At 41.6% G+C, this 21,914-nt stretch overlaps 1 protein-coding gene across 1 annotated transcript in view; it reads left to right on the forward strand.

Annotated features, from left to right (window-relative positions):
• Nucleotides 1-2,338, forward strand: part of WNT7A (Wnt family member 7A) — a 34,263-nt gene extending 31,925 nt beyond the window's left edge. Inside the window, exon 4 of the mRNA XM_062585486.1 lies at nucleotides 1,859-2,338. Within this exon, the coding sequence (XP_062441470.1) occupies nucleotides 1,859-2,338 (480 nt within the window). The remainder of the gene's footprint in view (nucleotides 1-1,858) is intronic.
• Nucleotides 2,339-21,914: the final 19,576 nt, after the last annotated feature.

Here is a 21,914-nt window from a genome sequence, read left to right on the forward strand (position 1 = left end):
CTAAGGTTAGGCAATAGCAATGTCTGTGCCCAGCTGAGTCAGGAACAGCCTCAAGTTCTAATGGATAAGAGACTGCGCAGCCTCTAAATTATTTATTTTAAGCCTTCCAAGGACTGGATGCCATTATATTTTGCCAGCATCAGTGTGCTACTTGAGGGCTGGACAAATTAAAATGTGCTCTAACCACTTCCCATCCCCAATTTATGCTGAGATTTTAGATTTGAAATGCCAGAAAACAAGTCTCTAGTCTTCAAGCTGGACTTGGCTCCTTCAATGCAGATTGCCAGTTCCAGCAGCAGCCAGTCCATGTGTCTCTGGAAAGGCATGTGCTTGCATGGTAAGTTTTCCAAAAATCCCAAAACTGAAAGGGGGGATTTATAGTAGATACACTGCATAGCAAGGGGTTACTTAAAATTTCATATCACTGACCTCCCTCCACGCCTGCTAGGCTATCGGTGTTCAGTGCTGCACGGATCAGCTGGGGCTTCTCAGGGCAGAAATTTATGTGGCCACTCCTTGAACCCAGATAATGTTCTGGCTGGACTTCCCACTACTGGTATCTGCCAGGTTAAGCAGAATTTAATCAGCAAAATTATTCTGTTCTCTTTCAAACCAGTACCAGTGTGAAATTAAGTGCTGGAAATAGATCTTTTTTTCCTAGCATTAACCCAGCATTGCTGCTAAGCAAGGTCAGCTACAGGGCTCAGGGTAGACAGCATGAACTAAGCTGGTCTCCAGTTTTACTTGGCAAAGACCAGGTTGGTAAATAAGCAGCAGAAGAGGGATGATATCAGGATAAGGTTTCGAGAGATGTAGAGGTTGAAAAGAATATGAAACTTGTTGCCTTCAAAGGAAAAGTTGTAACAACTCAGGCACAAACATGAGAGACCCTGACAAAGAAGTGAACAGGAGACACGGTAGAGCAAGCCATGACATTGGCATGTCTGAAAAGCTTTTACAATATTAAGGAGGTGGTAGAGATTTTTTAACAAGAATTGATGTCAAAACATGAAAGCAATTCCTCCTCTTTACTCTTATCCTTCATGCTCCAAGATAAAGCCAGTTTGCTTGCAAAGTAGCCTAGCCATTTTGTATGCTATTTTAACCATGTGAGAGGAGGCAAAACAGTCTAGACCCATCAGAAAGCACAAAGAACATAAGACTATGGTGTACTGAAATACTCAGGTTTCCAAGCAACTTGCAACGTTTTGGAACAGATGATGTCTGTACGAGTAAGAGATCATCTGCTTGCTCTACATTGCTGGTTAATGCGAGACCAGCATGAGGGTAAGAATTGATAGAGTTTATCTGCTTGTTTACATCTTGCACCAACTTACGTTATTTTCAGGTCCAAGAACTGGAATGAAGTTTATAAAAATCAAGTTCTAGTATGTATTATTGCACTTTCAAAGCATTCTGCATATGGTGTTTCATGCAGCTGCCATAGCACGGCTGTGATTTTCTGCCATTCCTGCTTTCACTGCCATATACCAAAGACTGCCAAACAGACAATATAAAGCACTATACAATCCTATAGCAAAGCAATGTGAAGACAAGTTGTGGTTAATAAGGATCCCATTTTAGTTTTGGTCCATAGGCTGTGAAATAAGGAAAAGTTATCTTCCCTGCTTAAGTCAGCTTTACAGGCAGAACTCAGCTGGCATGGGTGAGCATTTGCTACCTGGGACAACAGCGGAGCATGCAAGGAAAATCCACAGTTTTGGTGGGAACTTGACTCCTGTGTGGTAGCAGATCATGTTGGAAAATAGCCTGTGGCCAATCATTCAGTATGCATCAAACAATGCTGCTTGTTTTGAATATAATCTGGTTTTTATTAATGCATCATTCTTTGTTCTAGATTCTGGAAGAAAACATGAAGCTAGAGTGCAAGTGCCATGGGGTCTCAGGATCCTGTACCACGAAAACATGCTGGACAACTCTTCCCAAATTCCGGGAGCTGGGCTACATCCTTAAGGACAAATACAATGAAGCAGTTCAAGTTGAACCAGTGAGGGCGAGTCGTAACAAGCGCCCGACCTTCCTTAAAATAAAGAAGCCGCTTTCCTATCGCAAACCCATGGATACAGATTTAGTGTACATAGAGAAGTCTCCCAATTACTGTGAAGAAGACCCTGTCACGGGCAGCGTGGGGACGCAAGGACGGATGTGCAACAAGACAGCCCAGCAGTCCAACGGCTGCGATCTGATGTGCTGTGGTCGAGGTTACAACACCCACCAGTACTCGAGAGTGTGGCAGTGCAACTGCAAGTTCCATTGGTGCTGCTATGTTAAGTGCAACACATGCAGTGAGAGAACAGAGGTGTACACCTGTAAATGAGCACGCGGCCGGGCGGGCTGACCCTGCATCCCGGCCAGGAATACATTTGCACATGCGCTCAACGTACCTACGCAAGACTGTAGCAAAGACCTTCTCTCCCAGAAGAAACGCTGATGAATGGATCCCTGTCTTTTCCTCTCATGTTTCATTGCTCGTATGGATACACAGTTCAGACTCTTACGAAAGTCAGCCAAGAAACAAAAACAAACAACCCCCTTGCTGAGCCACCTGACGCATAAAACAGAGAGAAAAAAAAAAAAAAGGTCATCTCAGCTAATCTGCACCTCTAAAGCGTGAAGCATTGACTGCCTGGTGAAGAGGCACCAGTCAGAGAAAAAACTCTGAGCGTGGCAACTGACTCTCTCGGCTTCAAAACAGATGGTCAAAAACTTCAGTGTGTACGGATCAGGGAGGGGCAGGGGAACCTCCTCGGAAAGGGGCTTTGCACAGGACGGGACGGATGGTGCCCCGCTGCGAACTGCCTGCAGGAGCGTGTGGAGGACGCAGATTTGGGCTTCCACGCTTGTGGAAAGCTTCTGCTGGTCTTGCCCATCTCTTTACTTCATACCGTTTGCTACAGCAAGCAGAACTGTTGAAATTTTCTGTAGACTGCTTTACCTGCTGTTTTGTGTGTGTGCGTGTGTGCGCGCGTGTGTGCTGCAGATTTTAGCACAGGGATTTGGGAAATTTGGGCATAATAATAGCAATATTTAACAATTTATTCAGATAAAACTAATATTAATTTATTTAATTAAAAAGAACTCTACCAACATTTTTGGACCTATTCTGCAATTAAAGTAGATAGCTTGCTTTCTTTGTGGAATAATTTTGTAGAAACAGCAAGGAAAAAATGGAGCTGTATATATTATTATTTACTGGGATATTTCTACTAGTTGGACTTGCAGGATGTGTTCTACAGCACTAGATGTTTGAGTACAAAAGCTGGCATCTTTATATATATGTACATACACAAACACTTTTTTTTGTTTTTTTTTTCCTGTTTGCTGCTAGTTGTCTGGAACAAAAATCAAGTGGTAGAGGTTTTAAATCTTTACCAGATTTTTTTTTCCATCAGCTAAAGAAAGAAGCATTAAGAAAATCCTGTTTGGAATATGTCTAGAAATAAGAAACTCCAGACAAACTTCCATCTTTTGGAAAAACAACCATAGGATAAGAGAGTATATTTTGTAAGAGACTATTTTTATATAAATATTTTATTTATACTACGTCTGCTTGTTCAACCTGTACTTCTTCCTCAAAACAGACAATTTGTAATTCTTGGGCTATTTAACAGAAAAGCTAATTAGTTTGTGGACACAACAGCAGCAAGCTGGAGACAGTCAGCTGCCACTGGTGGATGTGTCAGAAAGCAGAATGAACTTTCTCTCCGGATGCGTGTGTACAAACTGGCTCTTTTCCTGCAGTTCAATTTGCAGAACATGCAAAACAAGAACAGGGTATGTAGCATCAATTTTGTCACATGGCTTGAATTCATGATTGGTATTAACTGGGATGCTCATTTATCTCATTCAAGAAAAAAAATCTGAATTAGCTTCCCACATGCATCAGTCATTAAACTATGGCGTTATGACTAGCAAATGTGCTGTGTGTGCTGTCAGTTAAACCTCTATATTGTGTTACTGTCAAATTTGATTTTAATCAGTGGAAGACTGTAGACTATGACTGTAAAAACTAGCATGACACACATCGTCTGATTCTCATAGATAGGATACAAAGCTTACTTTTTGTCCAGTTCTTTTTGGGATTCACATTACTCCTTTCCTCCAAAAGGAGGGAGCTTAAAAAAAAAAATCCAGAAAAAAAACCCATCCAGGCAAATATAAAGACTTCTCACTTGTTTTTCAGAGCCCAGGGAAACCATCTTGTGTTGCATTTTTGGTATTTCCTTTTTCATCACTTCTAATTTCTTCAGACATTTGTGGGGTAAATATATTCCTACTCTTAGAATCATTCTGTTCCTCCTGCTTGATTTGTTTGCAACTGACAAAAAGTAACCTGATGTTAACAGCATTTTTAATCGAGTGAAAACACGGCCCAGAACTGCTGATGGCATTGTACATTTTCTATCTGGGACAGGCAAGATTCCTCTCTAGTTCCAAAATACAGGATCTCCTGACTTTAATAAGGTGAAGAGTGTTATCAGTAAAGGAAGCAAAGCACTCTGCAGTGTGCAGTGTGTTTCACTGGCTCCTGTCGATAACAGCAAGTATTACAAAGAGGAGAGGCTACAGGTGTGCTCAGGGTCTACTGATCTTTGAGGCAAAACTCCCACCTAAGACTATGAAAACTGTGGCCTACACTGAGAAAGTAAACAGCAATGCCATTAAAAATGTGTCAAAAATTTAGTATAGTAACCTAAACTTTTAGAATTTGCCTGAATGTGGTATGATATTTTTTAAACTCTCTTCTCATATATATATTTAATGCTTTTTTACGTGAAAAGACAAATCCATACAGTAGCTGATCCTTTCAATGTACAATTAGGATTGATTTTTAAGTTCTCCTGCAGACCTACAGCTTAAGAAAATATTCTACAATTCAAAGAGCAATATGAGGGATTGAAGTAAAATATGATTAACATAATTTACTTTCAAACTTATGACTTGTCAACATAAAGCAATATAAAAGTTCTTTTTTGGTAATGGAGTTTATGCTTTTAGGTCAGCTAAATTCTATGCATTAGGAACTGATAAGACATAAAATATAATGAAGTACATACAGTATGGATGTTAGTAACAACATTACAATATGGTTTAATAGGATAGATCTGATATTTAATATTGGAATTTCCTCCTCCCCAGTCTGTATTGGGTTTTTACTAGGAGGATACCACAGCACAGTCAAAAATGTGTTTTCTTCACTGATTAGAGTATTCTACAAATTGTACTTTTGCAGAATGTTTTTATGATAGGAAAGTAATCTGTAAAACTCCCACTCCCTATATATTTCAATATATAGTGATGCACAATGTATGGCTAGCAGATTAATTCTTAAAGAACAGATATCTTTAAATAGTTTTACTCACAGTAATAAAGAACTGGACACACAATGAAGTTAATCTGATATACCTTTTCCCTACTGTTTACAATATTACTGGTGATCTGTGCATTAATTAGAGAAAATTTCAGTTTGTCTAATAAAAGGAAGTATCACCCTGGGAACTCCACAAGGTGCTTTATGAATTCAGGAGCAAGGAAAGCCACAATCTGCGTTCAACTAGAAAGTCCTTGGAAATTTGGATGTGTTGTCTCAGATAAGAGAAATCAGAATCTGCCGTGAATCCGGAGTTAATTGGCCATTCTCTAAACGTGCTTCGACGGCACAAAGAATAAACAGGAGAAGGAGAAAGATTTACGATTCTGTAGATATTCCTGCGCACACAACAGTTCGTTCTTCGTCCTCCGGGACAGAAGAGCTCTGCTTTCACTCGGAGAAGCAGCGCACAACGGAGTGGAGCGCGCGCAACTGCAGAGCAATGCAGCTCGCAAGAGAAAATTCATCTTTTCATCTCTGCTGAACAGGGGAAGTGCCGGATTGCTGTCCCCATTAATAACTTCATGGAGGCTTTTAAAGAAAACATACGTTCAAGAGGCAGGAAGAGTAAAAGGAGGAGGAGGAGCAAGAGATCAAACATAACTGCAAGTTGGGAAGCTATTTTTTACGAAATCTCACTTCCTTATTTGATACTGGGACCCAAATTCATGGAAAGGAAGCAGTTCTGCACTGGAATTCCTAAGCAAGTTTTAAGAATTTTACCTCTCAGCCTTTTTTAAAGGACAACTAACTAGATTACAGTTAGCTCAAATACTTGAAGTACCTACATAAAACACAACTCAATCAATGATTAAGCTTTCTTTGCCATGTAGACACAAAACTGCGATATATCTTTCAACAGTGATAATTAGAGTGAAAACATCCTTAAAATCTAATCTTAAGTGGCTCATTTGATAAAGTTATTTTAAAGGTACATAGTTACTGACAAAAGGAAAATAATAAACATATGCCGTTTTACACAGATTGCTTAATGAACTATCTCGGGGATTACAAAAACTATTTTAACTGGTCACGCTTGAAAAGCAATTTTTTGAATACAGAAACACCACAGACTGCAGTCAGGGTGCATATATTCAAATGAAGGTTCAGCAAAAGTATTTCTAACAATGTTTGCACATTTATCAATAGAGAAAGATGCACCATGGATGTCCAGGATGAGTGTACTAATACAGTCCACCCAAACCTGTAATCCCAAGCAGATCTGTTGAACAACAAGCTCTCCAACCGCACTGCTGGTAGCAGGACTAAATTGCAGAAGCAGTGACTGACATGCCTAGAGAGGGGTGGCCAAACCCTGACCGGCACCGCTGCTGTCAACCAGTGGGCAGGCAGCCTGATTCCGGGCCTTTAATATTCCAAAATTTTCCATAATTGAATCAAGTACCGGACTTTTATCACCCAGCAGAACACCAGACTATGAAGCTCATCTAGACTCTAAAACACTCTTCCTTAATTCAAGGTCACCTTGGATAGCTCTCAATATGGAAAATGACTTAATTCACTGTACCAGTTTATGTTCTTCTGGGAAAAACTATACAAAATAATTTCTCAAAGGCAAGCATTTTAATCCTAATCAAAAAAATAGGGAATCCTTTCTCTGGAAAGGAATGTTAATAACATATGATTAAGTTAAAATAACAAAGAGATGCACTTGGATCTAAAGGACTCCAGGTGTCTGAAGGAGGCTACCAGAACTTTGTGGTCCTCTTGCCTTGAACAGTTCAGAGACAGTGTTTTAAAACCATAAAGGCTTCTTCTGATGCTTTGCAGTTTTATGGGATGCATTTTTGCATTTTGTTGTTACATATTCATATTTTCATCAATAGCACATATTGAGTGATCTAGAATCGGGAGGTCAAAAACACATACCAGAAAAATCACACTTGGAAGTATAGCATGGTATATTTACTATCTACGCTCTCAAGTCCATATAATTCCTCACCTTGATCCTATATTTTTGTCAGAGTCACTGTATCACACTCCCATCATGTAAGATGTCTGCTTTGTAATAAAGTTTGATTTCTCTGGGAGAGGAGGAGATTATACCAACCTTTGAGAAAATGTTTTCAGGATTATGTGCACAAAATACAAACGTAAGGTGGAAAGGATGCTATCAAAATTGCACTAGTTGCCTGCGATTAGTAGCACATATCCAAATTCTGTTAGCATAGAAAGCATAACCTTAGTTTTTGTTGTTGTTTCCGATACTAGCTTGCATCCCTTCCCTACACCAAGAAATACATGTATATATCATACCAGATCCACAGCTCATTTTGTGGATACACACAGTTCACTAGCACTGTGTCATACAAAGCCTCATGCACATCTTAAATGCTTATGGACAGGTATTTTTCCTGGGAACAAGCCGTTATATAACTTCCTTTTGCACGGAAAGCACTTCACTTTTCCGTTTTCACCAGTGTGCCTGCCTGCTCAGGCTACGCGCTTCTTATTTTATTATCTCCAAGCACTTGGAGTGTTTATAAGCTGTCCAGTGCACTCCTCCAAGTTATTGATGGCTTCTGCATCTTGATCTCCTCTCTGTGCATGAGGATACAATACACTAGAGGAGAAGGACACTCGGTGCCTAAAACATTCACTATAATATACTTGTAATTCTGCAGCCCAGTGCAAGAAATCTGTAATTACTTCAGTCATCTCAAACATTGTGTCCCTCTAACTCACAACCTCAATATTGTCGAGAAAGCCACACTGATGGCTATTTAACATGACGTTAAAGAGAGTGGACCAGAACAGATCTTCTTTAATCGACAAACTTGTGTAATAAATTGTAGCAAAACCCGTGAAGAGACAGTGCTGAACTTTGTTCTCTCTCAGGCAGACTCATCACTTTAATGGGACTGCAGAGGGAATGTGCAGTGGATACTGTCCGATATTACCTGTTAATCACATTTACTCATTGTTCACACCCTTCTCCATCTCTAATTTTTCTTATTCCCAATGTTATTTTTGAGCTTGCTTCCATCATATGATGTTAGCATACTGATTATTTTGACTACAAAAATTTTACAAATGAGTCTGACAGATTCCTTCCTGGATCTCTCATGCCACTTCTTCTATCCTGAAATCCTTTTATTATTTACACAATAAAAGGGATTAAATGCCATAACATTTTTGGCACTTCAGTGACAAAGCAAATATCTATTTCTGGCCTCACGGAACTCACAGAATAAATTAAATCAAAACCCATTAGAGAACTGTCTGCATAGTCCCTCGGGTTACATTTTAAGCAATCACGTGCTATGGCTTGTTCTTGGTGGTGGAGGGTAGAGATTCTCCAAGTGATGGCATCAGTATCTTGCAGAAAAGTAATTCCTATCACACTTTAGCAGAGTGAAGTGCTTTTTAGTGTAGAAAGCAGTTCATCAGACAAGGACTACTCTTATTAAACAGTAAGAAAAGAGACAAAGAAACTAATGGCCTAATATAGACAGGATGCAGCCCAGAAGCATTTTGGAAAACAAACAGGAGAACCACATAAAAACAAAAAACACTGAAAAATGCAGTGCATGGAAGGCAGACTACCGAGTCTATAAGAGACCTGAGAGAGGGCTTGACTAAATGGTCCCATTCAAGCCCAAGCGAAGGCTCTCTACCTAACGCACAACTCACAGTGCAATTTCATTTGACTCAAGTCAAATCCAAAATATTTCTCAATGTGCTGTGCTAGGAGAAGGAGAAAAAGCTTGTACATATTGGAAAACACGTCCGGCCACTGACATCTACTCCATGTTGGCCACAATAAACCTGCTTTGTGCATTGTTTCTTGCACTCTGCTTATTTCCTACCAACTCTGCTGTTACATGGGAGCCTATGGAAATACGCAGTGTGGGCTACATATCTGTCCATATACGGCTTGATTTTGAAATGATTTAAATTTGATCAGAACTATTTTAAACTACAGAGTAAATTAACTGTCTGACATCTTGAGCTAGAAGTTAATGGAGAAGGACAGCAAAGATACAGTACTGATAGTAACAGTAGTACAGATACAGAAAACCATAATGCCAGCTCATGAGTTTAAGATATGTTAGCACTACAAAAATCATTTCTCACATCTTTTTAAAATTATCAGGATAATTCTTTTTGACTTTCTATAATGCTGTGGAGTCTAGTGGTACAAATGTTCTGCACCGAGTCTGGTCTTGGTTAGCCACTATTTTTCCCATATACAGACAGGAAATCAGGATACACAAAGCACAGGAAGGCCAGCTAGTGGACACAAAGGAAGTCTGTGCAAAAATTAGGAGTACAGCCCAGATTTCTCAGCTTTGCCATGCTGCTTTAAGGAACTCAAGCAATGCCTGTTTTGCTTCTATTTACAAAATACATATCAAGATTTCAGGGTTTTGGAAACAAGTTCATCGCATGTAGCGAGTTCACTGTGTGTGGTATGCAGCTGAAGTCAGGAGACTCCCCCCTCTTCTCACCTCATTAAATGCTAAGCACACAGTAATTAATATAGCATTAAGTACAAGTCCAGGGAAAACATGGTAACCTGGTCTTAGTTTCATCTCTGTAAGTCAAATGATTAGCAAAGATGTTAGCCAAGGAAGGTAGCAGAGAGCAGGTTAAGGCAGAAGACGTGGACAGGAGTTCCACACTGAGAACAAATAACCTCTGGCAAGCTCAAAATCTGAGGGTCTCTGTAAAATAAGAACAAGTTGCCGTGATACTTCATCACTGACAGCATATTAAAAAGTTAACAAATATTCTAATGGAAGATTTTTAACAGGACAGTGCTAAACTCATTTCTGTATCCAGACACTGCATGGTGTTCTCTGCCACCAAAAGAGGGGGACGTGAGGAGACTCACTCAGGTCAATGAGTTGTGCCCACTAAGTACAAATTGTGAGAGTTGGAATAGAAGCTAAAAAAACGGATTAAAGCCTTTCTGAGAAGTTAGAAAGGCAATTTATCTGCTTCTGTATCTCCTTTTGTTCTCAGATTGGGTACCAGTCAGAATATTTTGATGCTTGCCCATCTTTAATTGCAAGCCACATGAACTGAGTTCAGATTAAACAGTAAAGAGAAAAACTTCTCAGGATATATACTGTGTTTATTTAGGCCAAACCGGCTTGGATGGAAGTGCAAAATCAATCAAAGCCTAAAAGGAAGCTGGCAAGCTGTCAGTGCCTTAGCACATCTTAGCTGTGCTTCTTCCGTGAGAAAGGCAGTGGCGAGGGGCTGAGAAATTCTTCGCATTTATAGCATAACATCGATTTATATAACAACGAGATGAGTTAAGGTGATACATAAACCTTAATGGATGACCATGCACCAAAGTTGTCATTTTGATGACTTGTTTGGGCAGGAGTGGTAGTGGCTCAGTGATAGATTATTCACCCTTTATCCTGCCACAATGACATCTGCTTTATTCACAGATCAGCCACCAGTTGCTACAACAACGCCAGTGTGCTTTAGAAAATGTTGTTGAGCTGCTGAGAGAATCTTGGCTACCCATTAGCAAAATGTTAACTATGCAAAACCAAATAGCGTTTGGTTTTGTTGTAGGAAAGAAGTCAATGCTCCGCAATAAGTAAGAATGTCAAAAAGAATTTACATTCAAAAAGTAGAGAGGGGTTTTAACCCATGATATCACCATGATTCAAAAATCCCCCTGGAATTCATTAGTGAGACATTAGGCCTGAAGAAAAGAGAAAATAAATAATGAGTTTTAAAAAGAAAGAACAAATACACTTTCCTCTGAGCAGCTTGTTGTCTGCAGCATTTTAACATGTCCGTTGCCCCTTCACTTTTCCTGTTCATTGTGTTGGACTTTTACACAGTAATCCTTTGCTAATAGGGTTTTATTTATTTTTATTTATTTCTTTTCTTCCCACTTAGCATATTGAGGAGATGCTAGATGCTGTTAAAGCACGCAAGGAAACTGATTTGGCTACTAGATAGTCTCTTGCTTCCACTTCAGCAGAAGGCAAGAAAACCTTACGCTCTAACATATTCCTTAGGAAAGTATTCACAGGCATTTGTAGGAGGAACAGCTTTGTCCTCCAGCCAAAGAACGCAGCTATCATGTTTGAGAGCCAGATAGCGCATGCTGTGCCTAGAAATCAGGAGCAATGCTCGGAGCAGGTAACGTTCCCACGAGCACTTAGCTGTGGATAGTACAGCGAGGACACAGGGACAAAACCACTGAAATCTCCAGCTGCTAAAGTAGCTACCTTGCAACTTGGTCTTGTCTTCCATAATGTGCAGAGCAAAACTCCTCCAAATTCTAGGAAAGCACTGCTTGTCACCTCCCAAGTGATTCGTGTTGGGCTGCATGCAACTGAAGATGATGTTAATATACCTAACATGGCATCCTAACACAGAGAGCACTTTTCTCTGTTCCTGATTCCTGTTTTCTTTTAAAATAGAATGGGTCTATTTTCCTGATCATGATTTTTCATCCTCCTCACAGTTAAGTGAATATAATTCTTAATTTGTTTTCCAAATGACTCAATTTTCTTCCCTTTGTCTCCCCAGCAAGATCAGATTGATTTTACAATGTGTTGTACTTCAAATTTAACTTCATTAAATGTTTATAACATTAAGAGACTAATGACATAAGCCCTGTCTGTTGTATTTATAGGCTGTATGAAGAGACCAAAGACCTGAAAGGACTGAAATTCAAGTTAACTCCCTGAGAACTAATTTCAACACCCACTCTCATCTGTAAAGCACAAATATAATACTACTATTTCAGGGTTATCAATTTAATTCATCTACAAATTTATCAATCATATTTACCATTGGATTTAGAAATCTAAAATCAGCCCATGATGGGCTTATTTTTTTTTTGCCACAGCAGATAGTTAGTTCCCCAACATTAACCTAATGATCCAGTTGCATATTCTAGTTCAAGAAGTTTAACCTGCTGATTACTGGAAGGATATATTTGGGAAATTGTCAGTATAAGTTTTTACTATGTCCTCAATACTTGTTACAGACCCCTTTCCAAAGCAGCTTACAGGGGCATGCGGGCCCCCAGCCTGATTCCATAATAACCACTTTTCTGTTACAATTGCAAAATCATGTTTTTAAAATGAAGAATGCACCTATATTTTATTGCTTAAGCCCTCTCTGTCATTTTTCTGCATAAATGTTCTTCCTCCTCCGTCTGGAGTCTTCTGCTTCTTCCAGAGATTCTTTCTAGAGCTATTGGTCATCACTCCATGGAAGTTAAAGGGAGATCATGTACACTAGCACTAATGCTTCCATAATATTGTTTATCTCTGCAAAATATGCAAAATATATTTTTTTCTAGAAGAGTTGAAATCAATTTACAGCAATTTATCAGTAACTTGAGCAAGGTAATGTGGATACCACACATTGTGGGATAAAACCACCCTAGTTGGTGAAAGCCTTGTTCCACCATAATTTGGGAAGGACAGTCCTGATTAAACTGTAGGCTTGGCATTCAGGGAAAGGCCTTCCTGATACCTGTGCCACCTGCTCTTAATATTTACCTGCTCAAAAGCCTGGAAGATACCTTCAGACATCAGCACATACTGAATTACTTTTTAGTGCACCTTCTCTGTTAATTTTCCGGGGAGTACAACTGGGAAAAGCAAGATTTTGCTTTTTGAAGTTCACAGTACAGTCTGAACTTCAGAAGTGCCCGTAGCAAATCGCATTCATAAGCTGATGGCCGCAGGAAGCGATACCCAGCGCCCACATCTGAAGTTGCTTCTCCAAGTGCTGCCTGTCCCGCCGGCCACGGGAAGACACTTCTGGAGCCTGGGGAGAGCACCTCTCACAGGGCTGCTGTAGGCACCCAGGAGGCTAAACACCAAACAGGGAAACAGGTGTACGACAGGCGGCTGAAAGGTTGCTCAAAGCGTTTTAGTTTGTTGGTCACATCGTACCTCCCCAGCTTTATGCAGGGATGTTGGCAGACAGACCGGGGCAACTCAGCGGTAGACTGAACTCAGATTTCGGTTGTTTTTGTGTGTATCTGGAGTAGGCATTGAACGGGGCGCTGCTCCTCCAGACCCAGGGCGGTTCAAGGCCAGGCTGAGCGGCTCGGCACACCTGCCTTCGGCGCCGGCCGCCCTCGCAGGGCTTCAGCTTTCCAGAGGCTGAAGGTCCACCGCAGCCTCAGCGAGCACGCAGCACGAGAGGTAAGTTTTTGAAAGCACGCCGGGCATCGCGGCACAGCAGGCGAGGAGAAGGGCGGCGCGGCCGCGGCCGCGAGTGGAAGGGAGCCCCTCGGTCTCCCAGGCGCGCAGCCCGGGGGCAGCCCCGAGAGCATCCTCCGAAAGCCGCCCGCGCCCCACCGCGGGGCCGAGAGCGAGGAGCGGGAGGCGGGCGCCGGCCAGGGCGCCCCGCGCTGCCCGCACCCCGCTGGCTCGGCTCGGCCCGGCCCGGCCCGGCCCCGCGCGCGGGCCCCTCTCGGCGAGCGGGCAGCCTCTCTCGCAGCCGGCCGGCGAACCCGGCGCCTACCCCTACCGTTTTACGGACTGCTGTTTTTAAGCTAATTATATACTAGGAGCATTATTTCCTGAAAACGTATATTGCCTTACCAAGGGGGTACGGATAACATCTTCATCTGCCAGAAACAGGATTAGTTTTGACAGAGTTATGTTTACAAACATAAAATTTATCACTTTTTTTTTAATGGCACCTGGGTACACCTGGAACAAGACAGTAGCTAAGGATTTATGTTGGACAGTAACAACGGCTGTTTTTGCTGGAACTATGCCATAACTTAGTGTCTGCTCCTCTGCCCTACTGGGTCAAGACAACACATCAGTCAAGTAAATCACTTAAGTAAATTATTGAGAACTTAAATTGACTTTTTCTACATAATATGTAATTACTTCCTTGAACCAACATTCCCTTACATCACCGATCCAAAAAGCTTTCTATTTATTTTTTAACTGAATATTGATTGGATTTAAATTACAGCCAGCATGTACTATTTGTTCACTGGATTCTGAACTTGAGACAAACTTTCCAACAATTTTGTCAGCCTTTGCTTGCAGTTTCTTGCCACCCACACATCCCCACGCCTAGCGCAAGAGCTGCGGTTCTGTCTGTCAGGTTCACAATGCAAAAATGACCCTAATGAATCTGCTGAAAAACACAGTGCCGAGACACTCGTGGTTACACTATTTGGAGGCCTCGGGACGACGACACTACTCCAGCAGTGCGAGGAAAGGTGAAAGACAAGTTTGCAACATCAGGCTCTCACCAAGATACTGCGAAGGCATGAGGATTAAGGATAAGAGGAAAAGCCAAATATGCAGAGAAATCTCATGCCATACTGTATGGAAGATGGAAAGAGATTTTCCCACAGATCACGTTCTGCGCTTAAGCTCTTGCCCTTATTTAAGGCCCAGGGTGCACGGACACAGCACCGCAGCAGTGTCAGAGCTCAACAGCCTCTAGTCAGAGGAACGCAGCAATCTGCCAGCGTTTTGATCTGTGATCTGTGCAAAGGTAATTCAATTAATACTTTCGAAAGTGTCTACGTGCAAGTTGGGGGGTTGGGGGGGAGCAGAGGAGACCCGAGGAAGGAGAACTCAAGGACTGGAGGAGACTCAAGGCTTGAAGAAGGAAGTTTCCAAGCTAGATGAATCTCACAGCAAAACCTCTCACACGTGCAGATGACACATTCCCTCTGCTGCTTTGGGTGTGACTAGAAAACTCCTTAAATTTTAAGTTTGAAATGACAGTCAAGTGACCCTGGTCTGTAAAGTACGCCGGGCTTTAAAAGAAGGCCACGCAGGTGGCTGCCTGTCCTAGCAAGGGCTAACAGAGGTCAGATTTGTCAATGTGAAACATTTAATATTCGTAGTCAGAATTGTTTCCGGTTAAAATTTGGCAGAAGCGGTGAATATAATTCTCTTGGTATTTTATTAGTTAGATGGGAAGTTAATGGGAAAGGGCAGCTCAAAGTACTTCTGCTCAGGCTAGAAAATACATTAAAGTCAGCGCTGTCATGGATTACACCCAAGGCCGCTGGATTCAGTCACAAAAATTGATTAGTGATATTTACAACTCAACAAATTGCTTTAAGCAAATGTGACATCATGCCCCACTAGTTACCAGAGGAGCTACACACGGGCAGGCTACAAAGCAGCTCACAGTCAGTGAGCACGTTTCTGTATTTGGTGTGATCTTCAGGTAGAACATGTATAATTTTAATCTCCTTATCTAACATTTGGGACAAAGCTACACCTGTCTGAACTTACAAAAGCGAGAAGTGCCTTGCCACTTGAGCTTACCTGTTCCTTACTCTGCTGACTAACATTCACATGTAAGAGCAGAGGAAACTGCTTTATATTTAATGCATTTAAATTGAATTTTAATTGAGATATTGTTTAAAAGCAAAGTCCTAATTGCATCTATTGCTACAACAAAAAGCGAAGCTGTTCAGCACATCAACAGGCAAACAAGCATGCTGCTGCCAAGCTAGCTCATACCTGTACGCTGAAAATTCCTTAGCAGACAGTTACGGCACTGGGACTGAATCCTTATTTCTTTCCCCCTCCCTTGGCCCCCTTCAAGTTTTACAACATGCAAAAAGATTAGTTTTACGTCAGGTTAGTCAACGTGTCAACGCAGACGCACAACAGGGTATCCTAAAACAGGAGCAGCTTTGCAAGACGGCCACAGGACTGCGCAGACAGGCGGCTGGAGGACCAAGCGTCCCCCTCCTCCATGCCCAACCCGAAGGAGGCCCCAGAGGACATCTGGAGGCGGGAGCACTCCCGAACGCCACAGGCGGCCGCGAGCCTGGGCTGGGTCTGGCCCGGCCACGGGTGCCTGTTTCGTTCCCAGGTGTTTGTGAACCGTCAGCCAGCGAGGAGGTTGGTTCGTGCAATCGAGCTCCTTCTCTCTTCCCTACTGGAATCTGTCATTTTCTAATGCATTACATTATACAGTAAATTGAATTTGGTTTGGAGGATGGATTTTTTTTTTTTTCTGCTAATCCTTCTGTATCGTTTTGAGTAATCAGCGGATAGGATCAGCAAGGAAGTTTTGGTCAAATCCTGACAGATGAATTGATTTCAGCAGAACGCATTAAGTGAATGATGGATCTCTGCCAAAAGGGCATGTAGGATTTTGCAAAAGGGAGGGGAATAAGAGGCAGACTTTGCCGTCTCCCTTTTTTCTCCCTCTTAGCCAGCCTCGCTAAGAAAGGGCAAAAGCACTTAAATTCATTGTTCAAATTAATTTGGTTTTCTTATCTCCCCTCTCAGAAGCCCTTTTGCTTCTGGGCTTATCCCATTGTTGCCCTCTTCGTCCTCAAGGCGAACAGCAGCCGGGAGCAGCGGCTCGGCCCCGCGCCCGCGGCGCTGCTCCGCACGGGCCCGGCTTCCCGCCGGCTGCCTTGGCATCGCTGTCACCGCCGTTTGCTTTCTAAGGCTCGGCTGACACTTTCTCAGCACGTTAAGGCTGGCAACGAGAGCTGGGCTGTTGTAACGAGTGACAGTAAAATCACAAGCTTGAGGGAGCTTGTTCCTCTCCACTCGCCGCTCTCCCGAGCAGTTTTCAGAGGCTGCAGTTATCGCCCTGCTCTGTATGCCGAGCCACAGCTTTTGATGCTAATTTGCTGGCGCTGCAAGCTCCCACTGCAAACGATAGATCCCATGACCTTCTTCAGTTACAGATAACACAAACTACAGTTATATTTAAGTGGCATATTGGTTAACCTCAATGGCTTGCAATACTTTCCTTTGACTCAGTTTCTAGCATTTATAAAGGTTTACATTACAAAGGCACCTTGGAGTTTCTCTCAAGGAAATCTAGCCAATAATCTTTCTTGTAAGCAGAGTTTTCAGCACTGAGCTTCATATGATTGTTCTGTTTTTGCCAGGCTGTGCATTACAAATGCTCTGAAACACCAGCAGCAGCACAGACGTTAACGCTAGGTTAGCCTAGATATCTTGGCAAAATGCTTTCAAAACTGGAAGCACTCTGTAATAACAATTGCCACTGCTATAACTTTTGACTCCTCTGAAAGGATTTGCACACAGAATCTGCAAATAAATTTTGGTCTGATTCACCAGATCCAATGGGACTATTAGATAACTAAAGACCATTTACAAAAGAATAGGATCAGGGACATGACTTATGTTCAAGAACATGAGAGGCAACTATAGCACAAATGAAATCCAGGAAACCTGGCTCCTCCTGCACTGTCACTACAAACAGCAGTATTTCTGTGGAGCTGACTAGCGTGTTGCATTTGGCAGCCAGAATCCGAATCTCAAACACACAGAGATTTTTCCAAAGTCTTTGCCACAACCCTTGAAAATTTGTTCCTAGCAATCACGAGCATGGACACCCATGGCAGCACTCCTGACTGCATTACTGGACACACTGTAGAAGGGATCCCCTGCAACCATAGCATTAGAAACCCCCGCCATCAAGGAGAAACATGGTTGCAGGCAGTGCATAATATGTTCATCACCTCTTAGCCAGTTCCAGGGTACGAAGCTGGTTTGGTGTCACCTGGTAGTGACAAAGACTGAGCACCTGCAAGCAGTGACAGAGCCAGTGAGGAGCTAAAATTCCTAACCTTGATGGACAAACTTGCACCTTTGGTAGCTCTTCCCCTCTTAAAGCCAACATGCTTTCCTCTACTGAGGGACAAAATCTGATTGTTTCTCTATTAATCCTGTCAAAAAATGACACAGCAGGAAGGGTGCAGAGTTTGGGCTGTAAGCAAGCATGGTCTTGTCAGTGTTTTTTAGTATGTTGTAGACTCAAACATACCACGGTTTCTTCTAGATATTGGACACACAGATGACCAAGCTGAAACTTGCAATACCTTTCACTGTAAAAGCCTACGACTACAGACATATATTTTTTCAGGAATCTCAGCAAATCTACCTTAATCAACAACATCTTGCTTTCACAAGAAAAAATATATCAAAACTTCATCTCTCTTCTCTCTTAGCAACAAAGCAGTAACTTTCTTTCACCAGTGCAGCAAGGCAGCCACCAAAGCAGTACAGCTTCTGCTTCAGACCTAGATGGGTAAAGACCTAGTGGATAAAGAGGTTAATCCCTGTGGGTTCTTGTTCTCATTGCCATTTCTGTAGCTTTTTTTCTTCTGGATTTTTGTTCAAAAATGGAACTCAAGCGCAAAGTTAACAGTGTTGACAAAGTGTACTTCTAACCACAGCTTGATATTTGCCTGGGTTTTTAGTCAATTTAGAGGAAAGATTTGTTTCAACCAAAAGCAAAAGTTTAGAATCAAACAGATTTTTCTGCTCTCTAGAAGGACACTCAATCTCTCAGAACAAGATATCCAGTAGCTCTTAAATTAAATTTTATTTTGTATAGCTAGATTGTAGCTATAACTACTTTTACCTATAAACACTTCAAAACATACACAGAATTTCAGTGAACAATGAAATTTCTGTCTTACGATGGCGGTGATAAGACAGAACATAGAACTTGTGTGTTTATAATAGCCTCTTTATATCAGAAACCCCATCAGAGTCTAATCCATAGCACTAGATCTCAGGAACCTGATGTTCTTCTGAGATACAGCATGTCAGGACCTGCAATCTAGGTTGTATGTTGCATCATTTTTTCTTAAATCAACATAGATTGATTTATTCATCAGATTTATTCTTTTGACTGTGTTCATATACAAACTAGAGTTGTAGTAAAGGGAACACTGTTATATCCACAGATGTCCGAGCAACATAAGAGACTCATTCCCACCTTCAAGGGCCAAAATTTAGAAAACTTTCACCCTAATTCTCATATTTTGTCAATTCAAAGCACATAAGTCATTTCATAAAATGGTTCAGAGCAGGTGACTACTGGTAGCCATCACTCTCCACTTAGCTACAAACTATGCTTTAGTCTTGGGGAAAGTCCCGTATGATCTCTGAACTGAATTCCTGGTTTTGAAAACTTCATTTGTTTTGGGTAACAGTAGGGCATTTCTGCAAACCTCTGTACCTGCTGGTTACTTGATGAACCTACCAGATATCCAAGTGGAGTGACAAATGCCATCCCTCATGACATGACATGACAATTACATGGTGTCATACTGCCCATTTTAAATCTTTTTTGCTTTGTATAAATACACTGAGCCAGATGTGCCAGAGGACTGATCTTTTAAGATCCTAAAGATCACAGTAGCTCAATCTAGTCTCAAAAATTGCACTTTCTTACATGCCTGGGGCCAGTCTAGAGCTGCTTTTCGCTCTAGTGCATTGCTACAGAAGGAAAAGAAGGAGCGGACACTCCCTCTCGACAACCAAGTTCTAAATCATTTACCTTGTTTAAATATACACACGGTATAGCCTAACAAGCAAAGTAGCTACTGAACCTAAGTTTCTCCTTCTGAAAAACAGATGACAAAATGAACGGGTAGCCATCCATGCAGAAAAATGCCTTTTACAACTGTGATTCTTATCCATTCCCTTCCATTCTCTGTCCCATTACCTCTGTCGTTCATGCATCACTTCCTCTCCCTTTACTCTTCTTTATTATCACTAGCACCATCTCGTCATTCACTGCTCGATTATACACAACTAGACAAACTCAGTCCAGTTAGGCAAATCTGCTTCTTGCTCCAGTGTGCTGCATCTATGATTTAATAGTATGCCAAATTTTCTTAGACCTTCTAACAGCTGATGCAGTTGCATGAACAAAAGTTGTTATTGAATTAATGTATGGATAAAGTATGGATATATTCATTCATCTAATTCCTCAATAACTTGTTAAAGAATGTTAAGTATTAGCAGTTTACTCTTAGCCAGTTTGGCTTTGTTACCAAGATGTGCCTTTGGTTTGCAAGGGACAAGGCTGTTGAAACTCTGTTTTGTCGTCTGACTTGTAACTTGTTGAAGGTTATGAACTGGATCTATACAGGATGAAATGATCTATGAGGTCTGGGTCACTTCATATATCAGCCTTTCATGCTTGCATAAATGAGAATGAATTAAGATGATTTTCACAACATGTATAATTGTTCCTAAATGTTTCAAGGAAAGAAATAGTACAACTTTGCTATATCACAGCAAGTCTGAGGATCCAAATACCTCTTAACCCTTCCAGCGAGATTTATGATCATGCAAATTATACATCATCTTCTCATTACTAAAATAAGGCACTAGCATATGATGGACATACCAGCAGCTTCCATATCCAGAACAATATTTAAACCTATACAGCAAGGCACCTACACTGTGCATGTGCACTCTTAGACAAATTATTCTCTTGGGAAAGATTTTTCTTCTTTTTGTGCTTCCTGGAAACATTCATCATCAACTCAGTACAGTTAAGGAGAGCATTCTGCTTTAAAACATGCTGGGTCAGATTAGGCTGCCAGTAAGCAGAGGGCTCAGGAGCAGTACGGCCGGCGATGGGTTAAGCCCACCTTCAGGCCTGTGCTGCACTACGTGGGAGCGCAGAACTGCGACCATTTCAGAAGGCAGTAACCACCCCCCCGGGAGGAGACACCTGCCTCTCCCCCCTTTTCTCTCAGGTGACACTCTGAAGCTGACAACCAGGGTAGAACGACGAGTAAGACAGGCCTTGAAGATCGAAAATTAGTAGAAAAGCAGGGTGCCTTGCTGGCCTCTCAGTGACAAATGTCACTTCATTTCCAGAAAACAGCAAAGAGAGAGAGAGAGGGGGAGGTCTGCTGGCTTCCAAAAACTGGACGCGGTGCCAGGCTCGTTCAAGGGCGCCCTGTTAAGTTAGTGGGCAATATCACAGTCTTCATTTCTAAATTTTGCATTTTCTGTGGCTGCAAGAGATACTGCAACTATGTACTGCTCCACAGTGATCCCTGAGTGACAGGCCTCCTGCTTGCCGTGACATTCATAATTCCTGGGAGACCCCAAGAGCCTGCTGTCCCATGCACACTGCCACCCTTCTCCATCTTTCTGGATACTGAAGCATCCCGAGCTATTTCTAGACTAGCTCCGTTTCCTTTCTGTAGCAGTCTCAATATGAAAGGCATATTAGATATCCTCAGATTACCTCTAAGAGGTTAGCAGCATAATATTTTGAGGTAATTAAGCTAGACCAATCCCCTCCTTTTTCAATTATTGCTTTGGAAATTAAAAAAAACATCAACTAATAAAGTCAAAGGTGCATAGGTTCATTGAATGACTAAGTACTCACAGGTAGAATATGCTTAAAAAAATTCCTCAGCTTTCAAAAGTAACTATTATAATGTATATTAATGTGTGTGTTACATCTAGCACTTTCTCCTTTTAGATTTCTACATTATAAGACAAATTTCGTTCAAGTGTAGTGTAGTATTCATACCAATACAGGAGAGAAAACAAATACTTGTATTCCTTTCTTCTGTGGGTTATTTGGGATAGTTCTGCAGTCCATTCTTACAATCGCTTATTAAAGCATGTGTGGCTCATCCAAACTACGCGAAATGAAATCACATAGGAGCTTGAACAATTAAAGAACCTATTCAAGTGATACTGTGCTGCACTGAACGTTGCAGAGATGAATTAAAAAAAAGAAACTACAAAAC

This window comes from Rhea pennata, chromosome 12 (assembly GCF_028389875.1).
Source record: "Rhea pennata isolate bPtePen1 chromosome 12, bPtePen1.pri, whole genome shotgun sequence".
Lineage (NCBI taxonomy): Eukaryota > Metazoa > Chordata > Aves > Rheiformes > Rheidae > Rhea > Rhea pennata.